This window comes from Neofelis nebulosa, chromosome 7 (assembly GCF_028018385.1).
Source record: "Neofelis nebulosa isolate mNeoNeb1 chromosome 7, mNeoNeb1.pri, whole genome shotgun sequence".
Taxonomy (NCBI): domain Eukaryota; kingdom Metazoa; phylum Chordata; class Mammalia; order Carnivora; family Felidae; genus Neofelis; species Neofelis nebulosa.
The window spans coordinates 134,765,125-134,782,092 of NC_080788.1; the positions used below are offsets into that span (position 1 = coordinate 134,765,125).

Consider the following 16,968-nt stretch of genomic DNA (forward strand, 5'->3'; position numbering starts at 1 on the left):
CTCTGTGCTCAGCATGGAACCTGCTTGAGATATTCTCTCCTTCCCTCCCTCCCTCCCTCCTTCCCTCCCTGCCTCTCTCTCTCTCCCTCCCCTTCCCTCCCTCCCTCTCTCTCTATCTCTCTCTCTCATCACCCTCTGCCCTTCCCCTGCCCCTCTTCCCCTCTCCCCCCGCCCCCTACCCTCCTTGTGCACACTCACTCACACTCTCTTTCTAAAAATAAATAAAAAATAAACAAAAATGTGCATTTCCACACCGAGAATATCTTTTCTCCAAATTTAGTTATTGTGGTAATTTCAAAGCCGTAATAACACATGTCCTTATTAAAAGGATTCACAATGGTACTGTAATCAAATGATGTACATTTATCCCAATTTTTATATGAAATCATCGTGGAATACAAATACTGACAAAAACTACATATGTTATAGGAAAAGAAGGCAAAAAGTTGGTCTGACCAGATAATCAAATATTCAAAGCTCATTATGCCATGAAAAATTCTCGGGAAAGGATGATGTAGATTGTCATCAGAAAGCAGAGAAGTGTGCCGAAAGCTAGATGGCAGTAACCATCGGCAGCGTTCATCATCTCTTCAGAGTCAGCTGTAAGCAAATCAGGGTTCCATGTTCGAAGACGTTGGTTTGTCTCAACTGTGGTACAATTCCATTTACTAGATACTATTAAGCTATATGAGCATATACCGTGAACAGTATCAAACATGAGACTCTATGTCAGCGTGGCAAGTGCTTATTATTTCTGGAGCAATATATTTCTGTCTTTGGAAGGTAACAGAAATAGCAAGGTTTTGATCAAATAAATGCCTGCTGTGTGCCACACACTGAGCTGTCTCAGGCAATGTGCAGGTAATGTGCTCAATAACCCTCCAAAACAAGTACTGTACCACTGGTGCTGAGGGAGAAACTGGCACTCAACCAGGTTCAGGAACAGGCAAGGTCACCAGGGAAGGGCAAACCCAGGGTTCGAGTCAAGAGTGATATTCTCCAGCTCCTGCTTCACATGCTGCCTTCGGTAGCTCACTACTGGACACAGTTTATATTCTAGCCTCCTGTGGGACACACCAGAACTGTTAACAGTAAAGTAAGAGCTGCTGCTATGCAGGGGCGCCTGGGTGGCTCAGTCGGTTTAGCGTCCGACTTCGGCTCAGGTCATGATCTCGCAGTTTGTGGGTTCAAGCCCTGTGTTGGGCTCTGGGCTGACAGCTCGGAGCCTGGAGCCTGCTTCCGATTCTGTCTCCCCGCTCTCTGCCCCTCCCCCCACTCACGCTCTGTCTCTCTCTCAAAAATAAACATTAAAAAGAGGGGAGCGCCTGGGTGGCTCAGTCGGTTAAGCATCCAACTTCGGCTCAGGTCATGAATTCCATGAACTCGGCACTTCGTGGGTTTGAGCCCCGCGTCGGGCTCTGTGCTGACAGCTCAGAGCCTGGAGCCTGCTTCAGATTCTGTGTCTCCCTCTCCCTCTGTTCCTCTCTCTCAAATAAAGATTAAAAAAGAAAAAAAAAAAGAACTGCATTTACACAACGACCTCCAGTCAACTTGGGCTTCCCCCTGAACACCACAGCCTGAGATCCTAGAACGGGGGAGACGGCCAGACCAGCACCTCCACAGAGAAGGTCACTGACAGCCAGAACATTCCAGACTTCTCTAGGTTTCCTCGGTTAATAAGCAGAAAGGCTGGAACTTCCAGACCAGTGATACTTCTCTAACTTTACTGGCTCTAATGCCCACCCCACCACCCCCCGCCCCCGACCAAGAAGCTGGAAAGGGGAACATCTGTGGTAATCACAAGGAATTCCAATACTTTTTTGTTTAAATTAGTTCTATCCGTGTCGACACTTCTAAAGTAAAGCAAAACTAAATGTTCATTTCTGACAAAAGCCGAAAGCAAGGAGAGCTCCCCCCAGACAAAGGGATCTGGTCCTCGGCTTCTTACCAAACATGGCGTCCTCGGTGCCCGGCAGGGCGGGGTGCGATAAGATGCTGCCGTCCTTCACGGCAGACAAGGTGCTCAAGCACTTGCCGTACAGACCGTGAATTTTTGACACCGTAAAGGTGCTAAACTGGCTCTGGCAGAATAAAAGGTATTTCTGCCACAGGGCTGTATCGTTGGGATGCAGAAAGATCAGTTTCTGCCACTCTTTGGCCAGGGCGGAGGGCTCCCAGAACTCGGAGCAGAGCTTCAGCTTGGCGAGTTTCAGGTCCACGCTGCTCTGGTTGCTTTCGATGGCCCGCTCCAGGATGGCCAGCTTCTTCTCCAGAACGAGCCTCAGAGACCGCTTCCGCTTTTCCTGCTCTCCTTCCTCGATGGCATACAGGCCAGGGCTCTTCATGACCTCGTCCTCCAGACAAAAACATCAAGTTAACAAATGCGAACGGCAGTAGGGGAGCCTCAAACGCTCACCGCCGGGACAGAGACGCTCACAGCCCTTCCGGGCCGCACCGCCCGTCACCTCTCAGAATCAATCGTTAGTCCTGCTTTCTTGATAAGCATTTATCAGTGTTTTGTTTTGTTTTGTTTTTCTTTTGAGTGGAAACTCTGCTACTGGGGCACCTGTGCCACCTGATATGTTTGATCTTGCGTTTATTTCCCTGTCTACGTTCCGGCATTTCAAACTTCGATCACGTATCAATAGCCAGGGTGCAGTATCTTGGAAACTGCTTCCCAAGAGCCAACTTTACCAATAAAACAGCCAAATGTGAGGCAAAATAGGATAATTGTACACGTGGTTCAGCAACAGAGAAGTAGGACGAAGACAAAGCCATGTACTTTGGGACGGGAGCAGCACAGCTCTGACCAGGGAATGGTGTGAACACCACCTTCTCCCCCTGGATTCTGCGTGTTTTGCACGCTGTCTATACCTCACGGGTACATCTCCCTGCCTGGTGAACGTCTACTCTTCTTTCCAGATTCGGGTCAGATTTCACCTTCTTCTGGAAGCCCTTTCTCACTCCCTAGTAGCAGGTCACTCCCTCATCCCACCCCCAAGTTCTGCCCGGAAGCACGTGCTACCCCACACTGCATTTATTCAGTCTGACCAAGTTCAGGGCGAGGGCTCCAGTCTAATCATCCTCAAACGCCCAGTGCCAGGGTTCCTCCCAGGGGCTCGAAAACCTCAGCACAGCAAATCTGTTTTCCCCAAACTAGGACAGTCACTCCAGTAAGAGAACTGGGACGGCGACACTTACCTGAAAAGCAACAAATGCCATCCACAGCTGAATATCCCGGGGATTCTCCCGAACTCTCCTGTTAAACTCCTCCACCTTGGCCTTGAGCAGGGCATGCTCTCTGTCTGTCTGTGAGTCTGGCTGCTTTGATTCTTGCTCTGAAGGACCCTGTCCTTGTAACCACTGCGTGGTGGACTGATCATAAATCCCCAGAGGGTTCAACCAGGTCGTAACAGGAGGAGCCACATCATCGGAGCCCTTCACTGGGATAAATGAGACCGGCTCAGATGAGGGAGGTTCGGTTTTACCGCCAACGGCGACTCCGTCAATGTTCATCAGTCCCACGCTCTTCTTCGTGAAATAGCGCTCGACATGCTTGTGTGAGTGCTTCTTTTCTGTGGCAGCCCCCTCCCAGGATATGCACTGCTTCTTAGGGTTAATGCCAAGGCAGGAGTCTCCTTTCCTCTTGTATCTTATATTTGAAAAAGAAAAGAAGACACAAAGGGCGTTATGTGCACGGCCTCTGCACAGGCGAAGGCTCAGCTCAGCAGACCTCAGCTCTCGTTAGACAAGTTAACTGCATGTATTCAAATTCACCTCACCTTCAAACTGTTTCTATTTAGAGAAATAGGAAAATTAGCAATTAACTTTTTCTGTGTTTGACTTATTCCCCTAAACACTTCAATTCTTTGTTAACATCTCATGAATTTAAGATCATGCCTGTCCTCCAGATTCTAGTAATTTCTATTTTCCTGGAGCTTTGTAAAGTACTGCCCCACACGTTTTGTCATCGATCATCACAATCATACATACTCAGGCAAGGGAGAAATCCTCATCCCCTTTTACACTATTGCTAAGGACACTGAAACCCTAGGTGATAATGTGTCATCTGTCTCCTAGACCAGTCCCTTTTCTTCAATGTGGTCCTGCATCTCCACTTAAGAAGAAAATGGAGACGGCTAAAATTGTAGTTTTAGTCCTGAAACAAAAGTATGTTGGACAAAGTTACATTTGGCTAGTTTCTACTCTAGGGGAAAAGAGTCTGGGTTCTAAAATGCTTTTATGGGACATGTAGGTGTCCCCAGAATTACAAACACAGGACCACCGAGTATCTGCACAAAAGCTAAGGGAAAGTGTGCACTTTTCTGTACGCATGTTATACAAACAGTCAAGTAAAAAATGGGCAAAAGATCTGGAAGGAATTCACCAAAGAGGACATGAATGGCCAATAAGCACACGCAGAACTGCTCAACACCATTAGTCATGACGGAAACGCAAGTTAAAACTACGAGATACACAGCATACCCACCAGAACTGCTAAAATTAAACACTGACTCTCATGTGCTGTTAGTGAGAATGTGAGTTGGTACAATCACTTCGGGGAAAGGTCTGTAAACTAAACTTAGACTTACCAACTGTGACCCAGCGATTCTATTTTAGGTATTCACCCAAGAAAAAGGAAACTGCATTTCTACACAAAGACTTGTGCTCAAATATTCTCAGTAGCTCTATTCATAACAGCCAAATACTGCAGAGTCCAGACGCTCAGCAATGAAAGAACAGATAAACAACGGTATGGCCACACAATAGAGGACGACCGGCAGCGAAAAGCAACGAAGTACCAATAAATGCCACAATGTGGCTGAATCTCCAAAACATCACACTGAGTGAAAGGAGCCAGACACGAAAGGGTGCAGACTCCATGATTTCATTTAGACGGAATTCCAGAACAGGCAACACTAGTTAATGATGGGGAAAAAAATCAGAACAGCAACTGCCCCTGGGGAGATGGGGAGTGGACTGAATGGAAAAGAGCATGAGGAGATGTTCCGGGGTCACGTTAATGTTATATATTTTCATAGGGGGCTGAGTTATACAGGTGTATCATGAAGATTTGTGTGTTACACTGTATGCAAATTTTAAGTCAAAAGAAAAAAATGAAACAAATCTTGAATGCTAGTTAATGACATGCATTCTGAAGCATGGAGGGGGCAGCATACTGATGCTGGCATCAAATAAACTAGGTGGGTTAGAGGACGGACGAACAGATAAATATGTGATCAGGCAAGGGCAGCAAGATGTTAATGGCAGAACATAGAGGGTGGGAATACGAGCTTCTTTCAACTGGTGCTGCATTTTTTTTTTTTAATTTTCATTAACATAATGCTGTGGGGAGCAGCATGAGGAAGAGAGAGCTGCTGCTGTCTACTGTCCTCTTCCAGAAAAATGTCTCCACCATCTCCTGGTCGAGGCCCAGCAGCTCCTTTGCCTCCCCACAGTCAACAGGTGCCTGTGAAGCCTCCCTCACCACTCACACACGCCCGTTCTCTTTATCGTCTCCCCTGGCTCCTCCTAGGTTACTTCCTGACGGTCTCTCCCCAGGCTAGTCCATATAGTGGTCAAAACAATTTTAAGGTCTCCCCTTCATGACTATTTTGTTTTCACTAAAAATGAACGGTATTAACGACATTCACATAATCTCTTGAAAAATGTTTACAGAGTTTTCTGACGTTAAAGTGCATTTTGTAAAACCGATTTTAAGAGCTGCACTTTATAACAGATGAAAATGATAAAGGAGAAAAAAAAGAATCTTACTGATATATATCAAGTGCCTACTTTCAGATATGTGAAAATAGTTTTAAAAATAGTTGATGTTAAGGGCACCTGGGAGGCTCTGTCGGTTAAGCGTCCGACTTTGGCTCAGGTCATGATCTCACAGTTCGTGGGTTCGAGCCCCGCGTCGGGCTCTGTGCTGACAGCTTGGAGCCTGGAGCCTGCTTCTGATTCTGTGTCTCCCTCTCTCTCTGCCCCTCCCCTGCTCACATTCTGTCTCTGTCTCTCAAAAACAAAATAAATGTAAAAATGATAATAATAATAATAATAATTTATAAAAAAAAAATAGTCGATATTAGGGGCATCTGGGAGGCTCAGTCGGTTAAGCGTCCGACTTCGGCTCAGGTCATCATCTCAAGGCTCGTGGGTTCGAGGCCCGTGTAGGGCTCTGTGCTGACAGCTCAGAGCCTGGAGCCTGCTTCGGATTCTGTGTCTTCTTCTCTCTCTGCCCCTCCCCTGCTCATGCTCTGTCTCTCAAAAATAAATAAATGTTAAAAATAGTTGATATTATGGCTTCAGGCTTTCCTCCCTACTTTAAGCACTTTGCCACACCATTAGTTTTAGCAAATATCATTTTTATTGTAAAGCTTTAAATTGGCCCACTGGAGGGGTAAGCCCTCATTTAAGTTAACGTCCTTCTATTTGGGTTTTATCTAATTTATCACTTGTCATAGAATCTTAATTGGGCAAAACCTAGGATGTAATTTAATGCAATATTCCTCCAAAGGAAGGCATGTTTCCTGTAAAATCCTTATCAAATAGTCAGCTGGTCTTACCTGAATAATTCCAGAAGGAATTATTGGAGATTCAGTGAAGGATATCAATGGACATTTAATTTAAATGAATTCAGCTATAAGGAAAAGGGAAGGGATGGGAAGGGAAGAGAAGGGAAGAAAGAAAAGAAAAAGGGACAGGGTATGGGAAAAGAATATATTTAAATCAAGCATATAATTCTGCCCTGAATCCACTGAGTGGCTCTGAGTCCCAGAGTGAGCTGTGCAATAAAATTTGCCTTTCTTTCAGTGACTTCAATTCACACATGGCTCTCATGGTGGCAGTCACCTGGGTCCACATTCCAACCCCACCATTTACTAACAAGATGACCCTGACCAAGCTATTTCAAACAAAAAACAAAAACCTGTCTGTGCCTCAGTTTCCTCATCTGTGAAACGGAAATAATGGTACCCATGTCATAGAACAGCAGGGACGATCAAAAAAGTTTATAAATTTGAAGTCCTTAGCCATATAATAAGGACTAGATAAGTTTAAGTTATTATTATTTTATAAGACTTGGCTCTTAAATATAAGCCAACTATTTCATCTGGTATACAGCCAAAGAAACAATCCATTCCAAAAATGGATTAAAACTGAGCTGAACTTCACTGACAGCCAGGATGTTAGTCCTAAGGCATTTTCCGAAGGTAATTCTGACTCTTACACACAAACCCTAGGTCCCGTTCACTACAATACTCTAACACACACCAGGTCACTGCTGGGATGCTCCCACGATGAGAAAATTTGCTCTGATACTGAGCCCAATCTTTCTGGAACTTCCACTCATTGGTCCTGGCTCTGCCTTCCCAAGTTACACAGAACATTGCCAACCCACCTTCCAAAGACGGTCCAGCAAAGCTTAAAAGACAGTGACCATGCTGCTGTCACAAGCCAAATACCCACAAGCCCTCATCTGGTCCTCACAGGACAGTGCTAGCCAAGTCCTCTCAATGCTCCTGAGTTGTCAGTGCCCCTAAGTGTGAAAATTCACAGCCTGACAAAACACCCCCTGTTCTCTGACCAACTCACAATGCTGTGGGATCAATACCTTCCGAGATCTGGACATTTAACAGCTGTACAGCCATTAATCCAGTCAAGACTTACCTCCCCTAAACTTTAGGAATTAACTGGAAAATAACACCAATGCCCAAGCCCTTCCCATAGTATCTTTGCAATTCAAATGAATATACTTGTCTCATGACTCTCTTCCTAAGATCTGGGCCGTTCATTAGCACAGATTTAAGAGCCACTCACTGTGAATACTCTTCCCTTTTCATCTATTAATAAATAATGCCTCTTTATTTTTGCAAACCGATTTCTAATTCATATCCATTATCTCTGATATCTGAGTGCAAGACCCAGCAGGAGTTAACAAATGAAGAAACAGAGGCTCAGACAGGGTAAGGGATTCACCTGGGATTCCATTATTAGTAAACGGCAAAGTCCATTTCCCAATCTAGAACACACCCTACCAGACAACCAGGCCCATCTTTACTTGGGGACAGCAAAAGAACATTACTGGTTCGAGGAACACAGGTTCCCAAAAAAGCTGCTTCCAGGCAGTATGATCTCTGGAGGCTACGTAACCTGTCTGAGGTTGCTTTCCTCGTTCGGAAAAGAAGAGTGCGGCCCTCCTTACACAGCAGCTGGAGGGTCAGACAGGCTAACGGGAGTGAAAGAGCAGGCTGGGCCGGTGCGTGCTGGCCTCCCCATCTTTGGCTGGGTCCTCCCACATCTGTGGCGTGGAAAATCTAACAAGACTTTGAGGAGCAGGAAAATAACTCAAAAATATATGAATACAAATATATGAATATATGAACAGTCATGCCTCTCAGACATGACAGTATGCAGCTATAAATACGCACTAAAATCTTATGGATATAAACACATTGTAAAGGAAATCTTTGTTGGAATCACTTATGTGGTGAGGAATAACGTCATGATGAATGGCAACCATGAAAATTGGGAGGTGCAGCAAAGTAATGGAAACTGACATTTAGTTTAAAAAGTAATCAGCTTATAAAGAACGATAATGGTCTCCCCTTGGCTTTATATTCCAATATTCTCTACCTTCAATTTTCATTACCTGTAAGCTGTTTGGGAACAGAGATTGGGTGTCACTGTTCTTTGTGTCCCGACAGTGTCCTACAACTACTAAGTGTCTAAGGGATTTAAGAAGCATTTAAATATTTTTGATTGGCAGGCTAGAAGAGAAAAGTTTAACGAACTAATTACTGAAGCAAATACCATCACCCATTTTTTATCTGGTGATGTACACTGGAAACGTTTTGAAAAAGTCGTTACAGGGGCGCCTGGGTGGCTCAGTCGGTTGGGCGGCCGACTTCGGCTCAGGTCGTGATCTCGCGGTCAGTGAGTTCGAGCCCCGCGTCGGGCTCTGTGCTGACAGCTCAGAGCCTGGAGCCTGTTTCAGATTCTGTGTCTCCCTCTCTCTGACCCTCCCCCATTCATGCTCTGTCTCTCCCTGTCTCAAAAATAAATAAAACGTTAAAAAATAAATAAATAAATAAATAAATAAATAAATAAATAAATAAATATAAATAAATATAAATAAATAAAATAAAAAAGAAAAAGTCGTTACCATTTAATGTCTTTTTTTTTAAACGGCTTACGTGGGGGAGAGAGAAATAACAGTCTCCATAACTTATAGATCAGGGGCACCTGGGTGGCTCAATCAGTTCAGAGTCCAACTTCAGCTCAGGTCACGATCTCATGGTTTGTGGGTCCGAGCCCCGCACTGGGCCCTGTGCTGACAGCTCAGAGCCTGGAGCCTGCTTCGGATTGTGTCTCCCTCTCTCTCTGCCCCTCCCCTGCTCACCCTCTGTCTCTCGCTCTCTCAAAAACAAACATTTAAAAAAAAAAAAAATGGCATACAGATCAGACCAAATGGTTTCTGGATAGTTTGTCACAATTACTTACTTCAAGGTATTTGTAGAGTAACTCGTTCAACAAATATTTACTAAGAACCTACTACAAAGGAGACCTGGATCCTGACCTCAAGGTTTAAGCTTTCATTTCAGAATGTGAGAGATAAGACACATATGTCAATACCTCGGCAATGGGGGCCACCCCCCGGAATCTAGAAGGGATGGGAGCAGACAGAGACGATGCAGAGAGGGCTCAAGGGGGGCGGGGGGAGACAAGTTACTTCCCACCAGTGAAAATCAGGAAAGACACCATGACCGATACCTTGCTATATCTCCTCGGTAGAGAGACTTGTACTCCCAGTTTGCAGGATCCGGTTTCTTATCTGTTCTGAAGGTTTCCCCTGTGAGAGCCTGAACATCCTCAAGCCAGATGCAGCGGTGCCCAGTATCAGCGACGGCGTTCCCTTCTCGGCTGTGGGGCAGAGGAAGGTGAAGCACAAAAGAGACATCTAGTTACACGGCCCACCTTTTCGGAAGTACGGAAGGTAAACATTTCAAACGCCGCACGGCATCAAAGTGCTTAAATGCATAAACTGAAAGGTGCATGTGTCACAAAGATGGAAAAAACTTTAAATTATAAAGCAAAAACTGTCAACGCTAAGTGGCATCTTACCAAGAAGTCAGCCTACCTCAGAAATTAACCTGATATAGCTGTTCAAGTATTCCATTAAATGACTGTAACTAGAATTTCGAGCATATGTGGTAAACAAGTGGGCTGCCCTTGCTTAGCTAACTCATCCAAAAGCACTCCGGTTATTCCAGCCGAATCTTGGCAACAACAGCAAAGCTGCAGCTCTGAATGGGTCAGTCTCAGACATCACTGAGGCTCGGGCTAAGTCTTGTTTGGACAGCTGGGCTCTGCGGACGGTGCCTCGGCCTTGTGTGCTGACCCCCCTTACAAAAGGGCAGAGAGAGTCCACTGTGAGACGAGACCCTTCGGTACCCCCAGAACCAACTAGAGAGTGGGGAGACTTCCTGCCAAGATGCGCATGGAATCAAATGAGAGCGAGGGCAAGTCTTTCTGGCATCTAACATCCTCCCTGCTCTGAAGATCAGCTCATAATGCTGCTGACACACAAGAGGCTGCCAGGGCAGAGTCGCAACAGCATTACCTTTGCTCTCTTTGCTGTCTGGCTCTGCCCAGAGAGAAATAACGACTCTAAAGGCTTCTAAATCATTCTTGGCTGGGAATACAAAGGAATAGCATTTCAGAGACACAGAGTAGGTTTCAATCAGTATTTCCTGAATGACAGCATCTCGGGTCACAACACACAGAGATTTTTAACATAGTCCCCTCTGGAACACCCGGAGGGTTTTCTGTTGACAAACACCGGAAGGGGCGGCAAAGGGAAGGAATGAGGTGGATGCATTCCAGAAAGAAATGGAAAGCCTGGGGGGGGGGGGGGGGGGGGGCGGTGCTGCAGACCACTCCCGGGGAGGAGACAAGGTCTGATCCGTCCCCTACCAGGTACTGAGGTCAAGAAGGAGGATGAGGTCTGGGCTGTGAGCAGGGAAGGGTCTGCCTCACCTGAAGATGAAGAGGTCACCCTAGGAAACAAAGGTCCAGGCGAAGCTGTCGCCTTGGGGGAAGTGGCCCCTTGATCACCCTGAAATAGAGTCCCGTGTGGTATACTATACCCCTGAGAACCTACTTTCCCCACATCCTGGAAATACTCTCACAATGCATCAGTATCTTAATCCTTGTCTCTATGGAAACAATTCCTCCAGGCCATCTTCCCAGGGAGAGGTTACAGAAGTTCAGATCGAGAAAATAAGAGAGCAATAATCGATTTTGATCTTAATGGGGATATTCTGCAAAGTATCAGTGAACTTAAAAATGCCATTTGGATTGGGGCGCCTGGGTGGCGCAGTCGGTTAAGCATCCGACTTCAGCCAGGTCACGATCTCGCGGTCCGTGAGTTTGAGCCCCGCGTCAGGCTCTGGGCCGATGGCTCGGAGCCTGGAGCCTGTTTCTGATTCTGTGTCTCCCTCTCTCTCTGCCCCTCCCCCGTTCATGCTCTGTCTCTCTCTGTCCCAAAAATAAATAAAAAACGTTGAAAAAAAAATAAAAAAAAAAATGCCATTTGGATCACAGAAGTATCAAGAGGCTGTAAAGATCACCTCCAATGTGACTAAGCACAGGCTGAAAATAACTACCTTTCAAGTTCGAACAGTAGTTCCTGTGTGGGTTCAAGAAATCCTTTAAAATTCACCTTCCTCGACGGTAGGAAAAAAAAGGACAGGGAGCTAACGGTGAGTTTTCAGAAGAAACGATGATTAATGTATTTTTCTTTGAAGACATACTGAAAGCAAAAATATCAGTAATTCACTCATTCACGTAACAAAACTGTATTGAGCGCTTACTACGTACCAGGCCCTGTGCCAAGCGCTGAGAGAACACAATGGCAAGCAAGACGGGAGTGATTCCTGCCCACAGAAATTCAGTCAAATTCAGAGCCCTTTTGCTGGATTCCCTTATTCTCCCCTCCTAGAGCAAACGTGGGTTACAGGTATAGCACCTGAGACACAGAGAGCTAAATCAATCTGTGTCTTCTGAGCCACGGAGGCCTGCAACGTTCTCCACGGTCTGATGGCAGAAGGACCCAGGAAGACAGCAGCGTCTGCCTGTTTGATGGCAACTCTATGGGCCAGAGTCCAGACTTACTCCAACACAGAGCTCTCACTGACCATCAGTGAGACTTCTAAGCATACGATGAAAGCAAATCATCCCTAAGAGTCAAAACTTCTTAAGAGCACTGCATTTTTTTTTTTTAAGTATGTCTTAAATTTTCTCTCTTCTAGCCCATATGAACAAAGGAAAGAAAAAAGTGAAGTGAGAAATCACTCAGGTAGTTTCACCACACGCCACCTGTCGCAGGCACCACAGGGAAAAGTGCCTCCCTGTGCAGGAGGCCAGGAGACGAGGCAGAGAGGAGCTGTGAGCACCTGTGCAGCCGCCGCACTGTGGGACAACGTGAGCAACACGCTCACGGCAGACAGTGGAGCAAAACGTGGGGAGGAGTAAAGCCCCCAGGAAAGGAGACACTGTGGTCACGAGCTGGTCCACACTTTCAACAGGGGTTCTAAATAAATGTGGAGAAAAGGACAAAGGCAGCGATGAAGTGCTACATTAACCTCAACCAAAGAGAGTGTGTGTGTGTGTGTGTGTGTGTGTATGTGTGTGTGCGTGCGCGCGAGCACACGTGGGGGTGATGCGAGCGATCGGAAGTGTGGGGGCCAACAGCCCCTCCCAGATGGGACCCTACGCGACGCAGGAAAGTGGCTCATATTCCCAGGCTGTGTGTGGCCCATCCGCCATCTTTCAAAAACCCCAAAGACTTTTTGTCTGAATCAGATTTTGACACAACCATTACTGTGTCTCAATAACTTTTCTCAAATAAAATCATGACTCTAATTTTTTTTAATGAAACTTTTCTTCTAAATGCTAACCAAATGGTAGAGCTCTCTTTGGAGTCTTTTGGACTCCATTTGACTAAGTGGCTAACCAGGCATTCAAACGTCTAATTTGTGGCAACAACTGAGGGGAAAAATTCAAACTTTGAAGTCATAGGTATTTATGAACAGAAAACCTACTTTGGTTTCTCGGATTCCTTTTTACTGTCTCTAATGCTTCTGGAAGTTTTATCCTTTTCAGAATCACTATCTGGCTCAGACCCACTGCTACTGGACTGCCCGTGTTTTCTCCTAGTTTTCTTGTGGTGATGCTTCCTTTTCTTCTTTTTCTCTTTCTTCTTTTTTCTGCTTGTTTGTTTGGGCTTTTTGTTAGTGTCACTTTCATCCGAAGGCTCTGATTTCAGAGGGCTCCTGTTGGGGAAAATCAACATCAGAATAATTTTCAAAAGAGAATTAGAAAGAAGACTATGTAAATAAGCAAATATGTAAAAGGGAACTCTGCAGTGCCTTCCTGGGTCACAGCTCCCCTTAAGGACTTAAGAGTTGGACCTAAAACAACAGTAGATGAAGAAATTCTAATTTCAACAGTTTCTAAACCTAGATGTGGGGCTCGAACTCATGAACCGCAAGATCATGACCTGAGCCGAAGCTGGACACTCAACTGATGGAGCCACCCAGGTGCCCCACATCTATACATTTTTAAAGGAAAGTAATCTACCAGTCATTTTATCAAATATAGTATTTTTTAAATGACATTACAAAAGGTTTATTTTCAGTCCTACATATTAAGGCAATATGTCCTTAATGATGAGGGAGGGTGGGGCAAGCTGAGGGCAAAATACGGGCTGGCACCCCGCCCCCCACCCCCAGGTGGGATATGTGTGATGTGCCTGGGACACGCCTGGCTACCCAAGAACAGAGAAAGTGTTTAAGTGCTTGCCATGGTGATGTGGGACACTAAGGCAAATGAAAACTGAAATTCCCTTACTGCCTACAACCCATTGACAAGTCCTTGAAACTGGCAGTGACCTCCCTCTAGGAGCTCAGCTGCCTCCAAGATGACGCTTTGCTGGGGGCAAAAGACAACCTTGGCTTAACATTATCCCAACCTCGAGGATCCTGTAAGTCGACTTCCCTCATCTCACCTGCCCCAAGATATATGTTGGCAATCCTACTCCAAGCTTATGCCCCACCCCCCATACATCTGAAGGGTCTCATGACTGAGGTTTTATTAAACAGTAGTAAGCGGCATTTCCCTAGCAACAGCCAGCCCCTCAAGGTCCTGGAAACCTTGCTTCCAAAATTCCTTAGAGACTTACTCTATCCCTGACCCCCTCCCAACCCGAGGGTATACAATGAGCTCCCCATCAGGACCCCAGTGCAGCTCTTCCTGCCCGTGGGTCCTGTCCCCATGCTTTAATAAAATCAGCTTTATGCACCAAAGATGTCTTCAAGAGTTCGTTCTTGGCTGTCAGCTCCAGGCCACCCCACCATCACCCCAAAACTTCATCACTTAATGCCAAAAAAAAAGATTTCATTCTGGTCCTTGCATTTAAAAGCTCCAAGGAGTTCTTCTGCATTACTGAAACACCTACAAACAACTGCCTCATGCATCAACTATTCTCAATTTCCAAAGGCTTCTTGTACTTTTAGAGTCCTGGCTTCCCAGGGTTCATCATCTTAATTAATGAGACCATCTAGTCCATATTTGCAAGAGAACTCATTTCTCAATTCAATGATCTACAACAATTTCTTTCTTTTTTTTTAAATTTAAAACTTTTTTTAACGTTTATTTTTGAGGGGGAGAGAGAGAGGGAGCACGAGCAAACAGGGGAGGGGCAGAGAGAGAGAGAGAGAGAGAGAGAGACAGAAACAGAGAGAGAGAGACAGAGAGAGAATCCAAAGCAGGCTCCAGGCTCTGAGCTGTCAGCACAGAGTCCGACGCAGGGCTCGAACCCACGTACTGTAAGATCATTACCTCAGCTGAAGTCGGACGCTTAACCGACTGAGCCACCCAGGCACCCCAACAATTTCTTTCAAAGCTTAGTCCAGATATGTGCCATTTTGCTTTCCCCAAAGTTTCCAGGAGATTTTATCCTACATTCTACCACACCAGCATCTTCTGTTTTTCCAAAACTGCTAAAAATGCAACTGAAGAGATATCTGAGTGACAATATTCTAAAGGTTACTAATGAGGTTAGTCAAGTTACTTAAAGAATCACAATGATGCCGTTTCCCTTGGGGCTTAATTACTGGCAGTAACTGTGTCACGTACTTGCCACTGTAACGCAGGGGGAAAAATAGAAAGAATTTAGGAATGAGGTAAGGAAAAACAGGCAAAGATCACCTCATTGCTTAAAGTGAAAAGAGTTCTAATTCGCTCTTTTATCACAGGGTTTACGGAGAAGCATTATTCAAACTAAGCTACAGACTACACACTGACAAAAACTGAAAATCCATCTCTCATAAAAACCTACCTTGTCAGAGGTGACCCTTCAGAAACCAGGGCTGTGGCCCCTTCAGTTTGTTGGCTCAGAGAGGTTATGGCTCCAGCACAAAAGCTTGGGTTGCTCAGCCAGTCTAATTCTGCACAGGCGAAAGAAAAAAGATCAATGAAATGAGCTCGATGGGATTTCTAGAGCAGGCAATCCATCTTACCGGCTGACGTCCTAATTCACAGCCAGTGTCAGCCAGACATCGTGAACAGTCCTCAGAAGCCGAAGGGAATCCATGAAATTTTTATTTCCCAGGGCATGGGGCTTTAACACACTCTAAAATATTTAAGACTGAAATCCTCTTGTGATAGCAGGCTGTGGCTTAAGCAAAAGCCACATAACAAGCGTGGCTTAAAAAGCAACAAGGCTTTATGGATTCCATCCACACTTCAATGAGCAGGAACGCTTCCAAAGCACTGGGTTTGTTTTTTTTTGTTTTTTTGTTTTTTTTTTAAATTTTTTTTTTCAACGTTTTTTATTTATTTTTGGGACAGAGAGAGACAGAGCATGAACGGGGGAGGGGCAGAGAGAGAGGGAGACACAGAATCAGAAACAGGCTCCAGGCTCCGAGCCATCAGCCCAGAGCCTGACGCGGGGCTCGAACTCACGGACCGCGAGATCGTGACCTGGCTGAAGTCGGACGCTTAACCGACTGCGCCACCCAGGCGCCCCTCAAAGCACTGGGTTTTAATGACCTCGCATTTGATTCAGACAATTCCAAAAAGTTTAAAAATCAAAGCATGCACAAAAGCCTGCCATGCTTAATACTGTTACAGAAGATTACGATATTTTTCTTTAAAAAACATTCTGTTTTTGGGGCACCTGGGTGGCTCAGTCAGTTAAGCGTCCGACTCTGGCTCAGGTCATGATCCACAGTTTGCGAGTTCGAGCCCCACTTCGGCTCTGTGCTGACAGCTCAGAGCCTGGAGCCGGCTTCGGATTCTGTGTCTCCCTCTCTCTTGGCCCCTCCCCGGCTCATACTCTGTCTCTTTCTTTCTCTCAAAAATAAATAAACGTTAAAAAAATTTTTTTAATACAAATAAAAATAAATATATTCTGCTCTTAGTAAGTTAACTTATAAACCTTTCCTTAAAACAGTACTCTTCTTTGGGGTACCTGGGTGGCTCAGTTGGTTAAGCGTCTGGCTTCGGCTCAGGTCATGATCTCACCGCTCATGGGTTCGAGCCCCGCATCGGGGTCTGTGCTGACAGCTGGGAGCCTGAAGCCTGCTTCAGATTCTGTGTCCCCCTCTCTGCCCCTTCCCCGCTCACACTCTCTCTGTCCCTCTCTCAAAAATAAACATTTAAAAAACAAAAACAAAACAAAAAAACAGTACTCCTCTTTGAAAATAAAAACACAAGGTGTCAACTTTTCCAATGCTAAAATTAAATAAAATGTTAATAATGATTATCTCTGGGGGTGGTGAGATTAAATGTCCAAAATTTTCCCTCCATTAATTTTGAAGTCCTCTGGAATGAACTATTTCTTAATTACTAATTTTCTAACCTTTTAGGAGCCTTAGCTGTGAAGGAAAAAAAAACAAAACA

The 16,968-nt window shown here is 45.3% G+C and overlaps 1 protein-coding gene across 3 annotated transcripts in view; it reads right to left on the reverse strand.

Moving 5' to 3' along the window:
- NRDE2 (NRDE-2, necessary for RNA interference, domain containing) overlaps nucleotides 1-16,968 on the reverse strand; it is a 50,224-nt gene that overhangs the window by 19,944 nt on the left and 13,312 nt on the right. For all 3 annotated transcript variants that reach the window (XR_009264712.1, XM_058739997.1, XM_058739998.1), the window contains exons 2-6: nucleotides 15,404-15,512; nucleotides 13,107-13,337; nucleotides 9,775-9,924; nucleotides 3,202-3,652; nucleotides 1,949-2,354 (exon numbers count right to left, since the gene is read on the reverse strand). Coding sequence is in view for 2 of the 3 variants with exons in the window: in XM_058739997.1 (XP_058595980.1) it covers nucleotides 1,949-2,354; nucleotides 3,202-3,652; nucleotides 9,775-9,924; nucleotides 13,107-13,337; nucleotides 15,404-15,512 (1,347 nt within the window). In the remaining variant the exon portion in view is untranslated. The remainder of the gene's footprint in view (nucleotides 1-1,948; nucleotides 2,355-3,201; nucleotides 3,653-9,774; nucleotides 9,925-13,106; nucleotides 13,338-15,403; nucleotides 15,513-16,968) is intronic.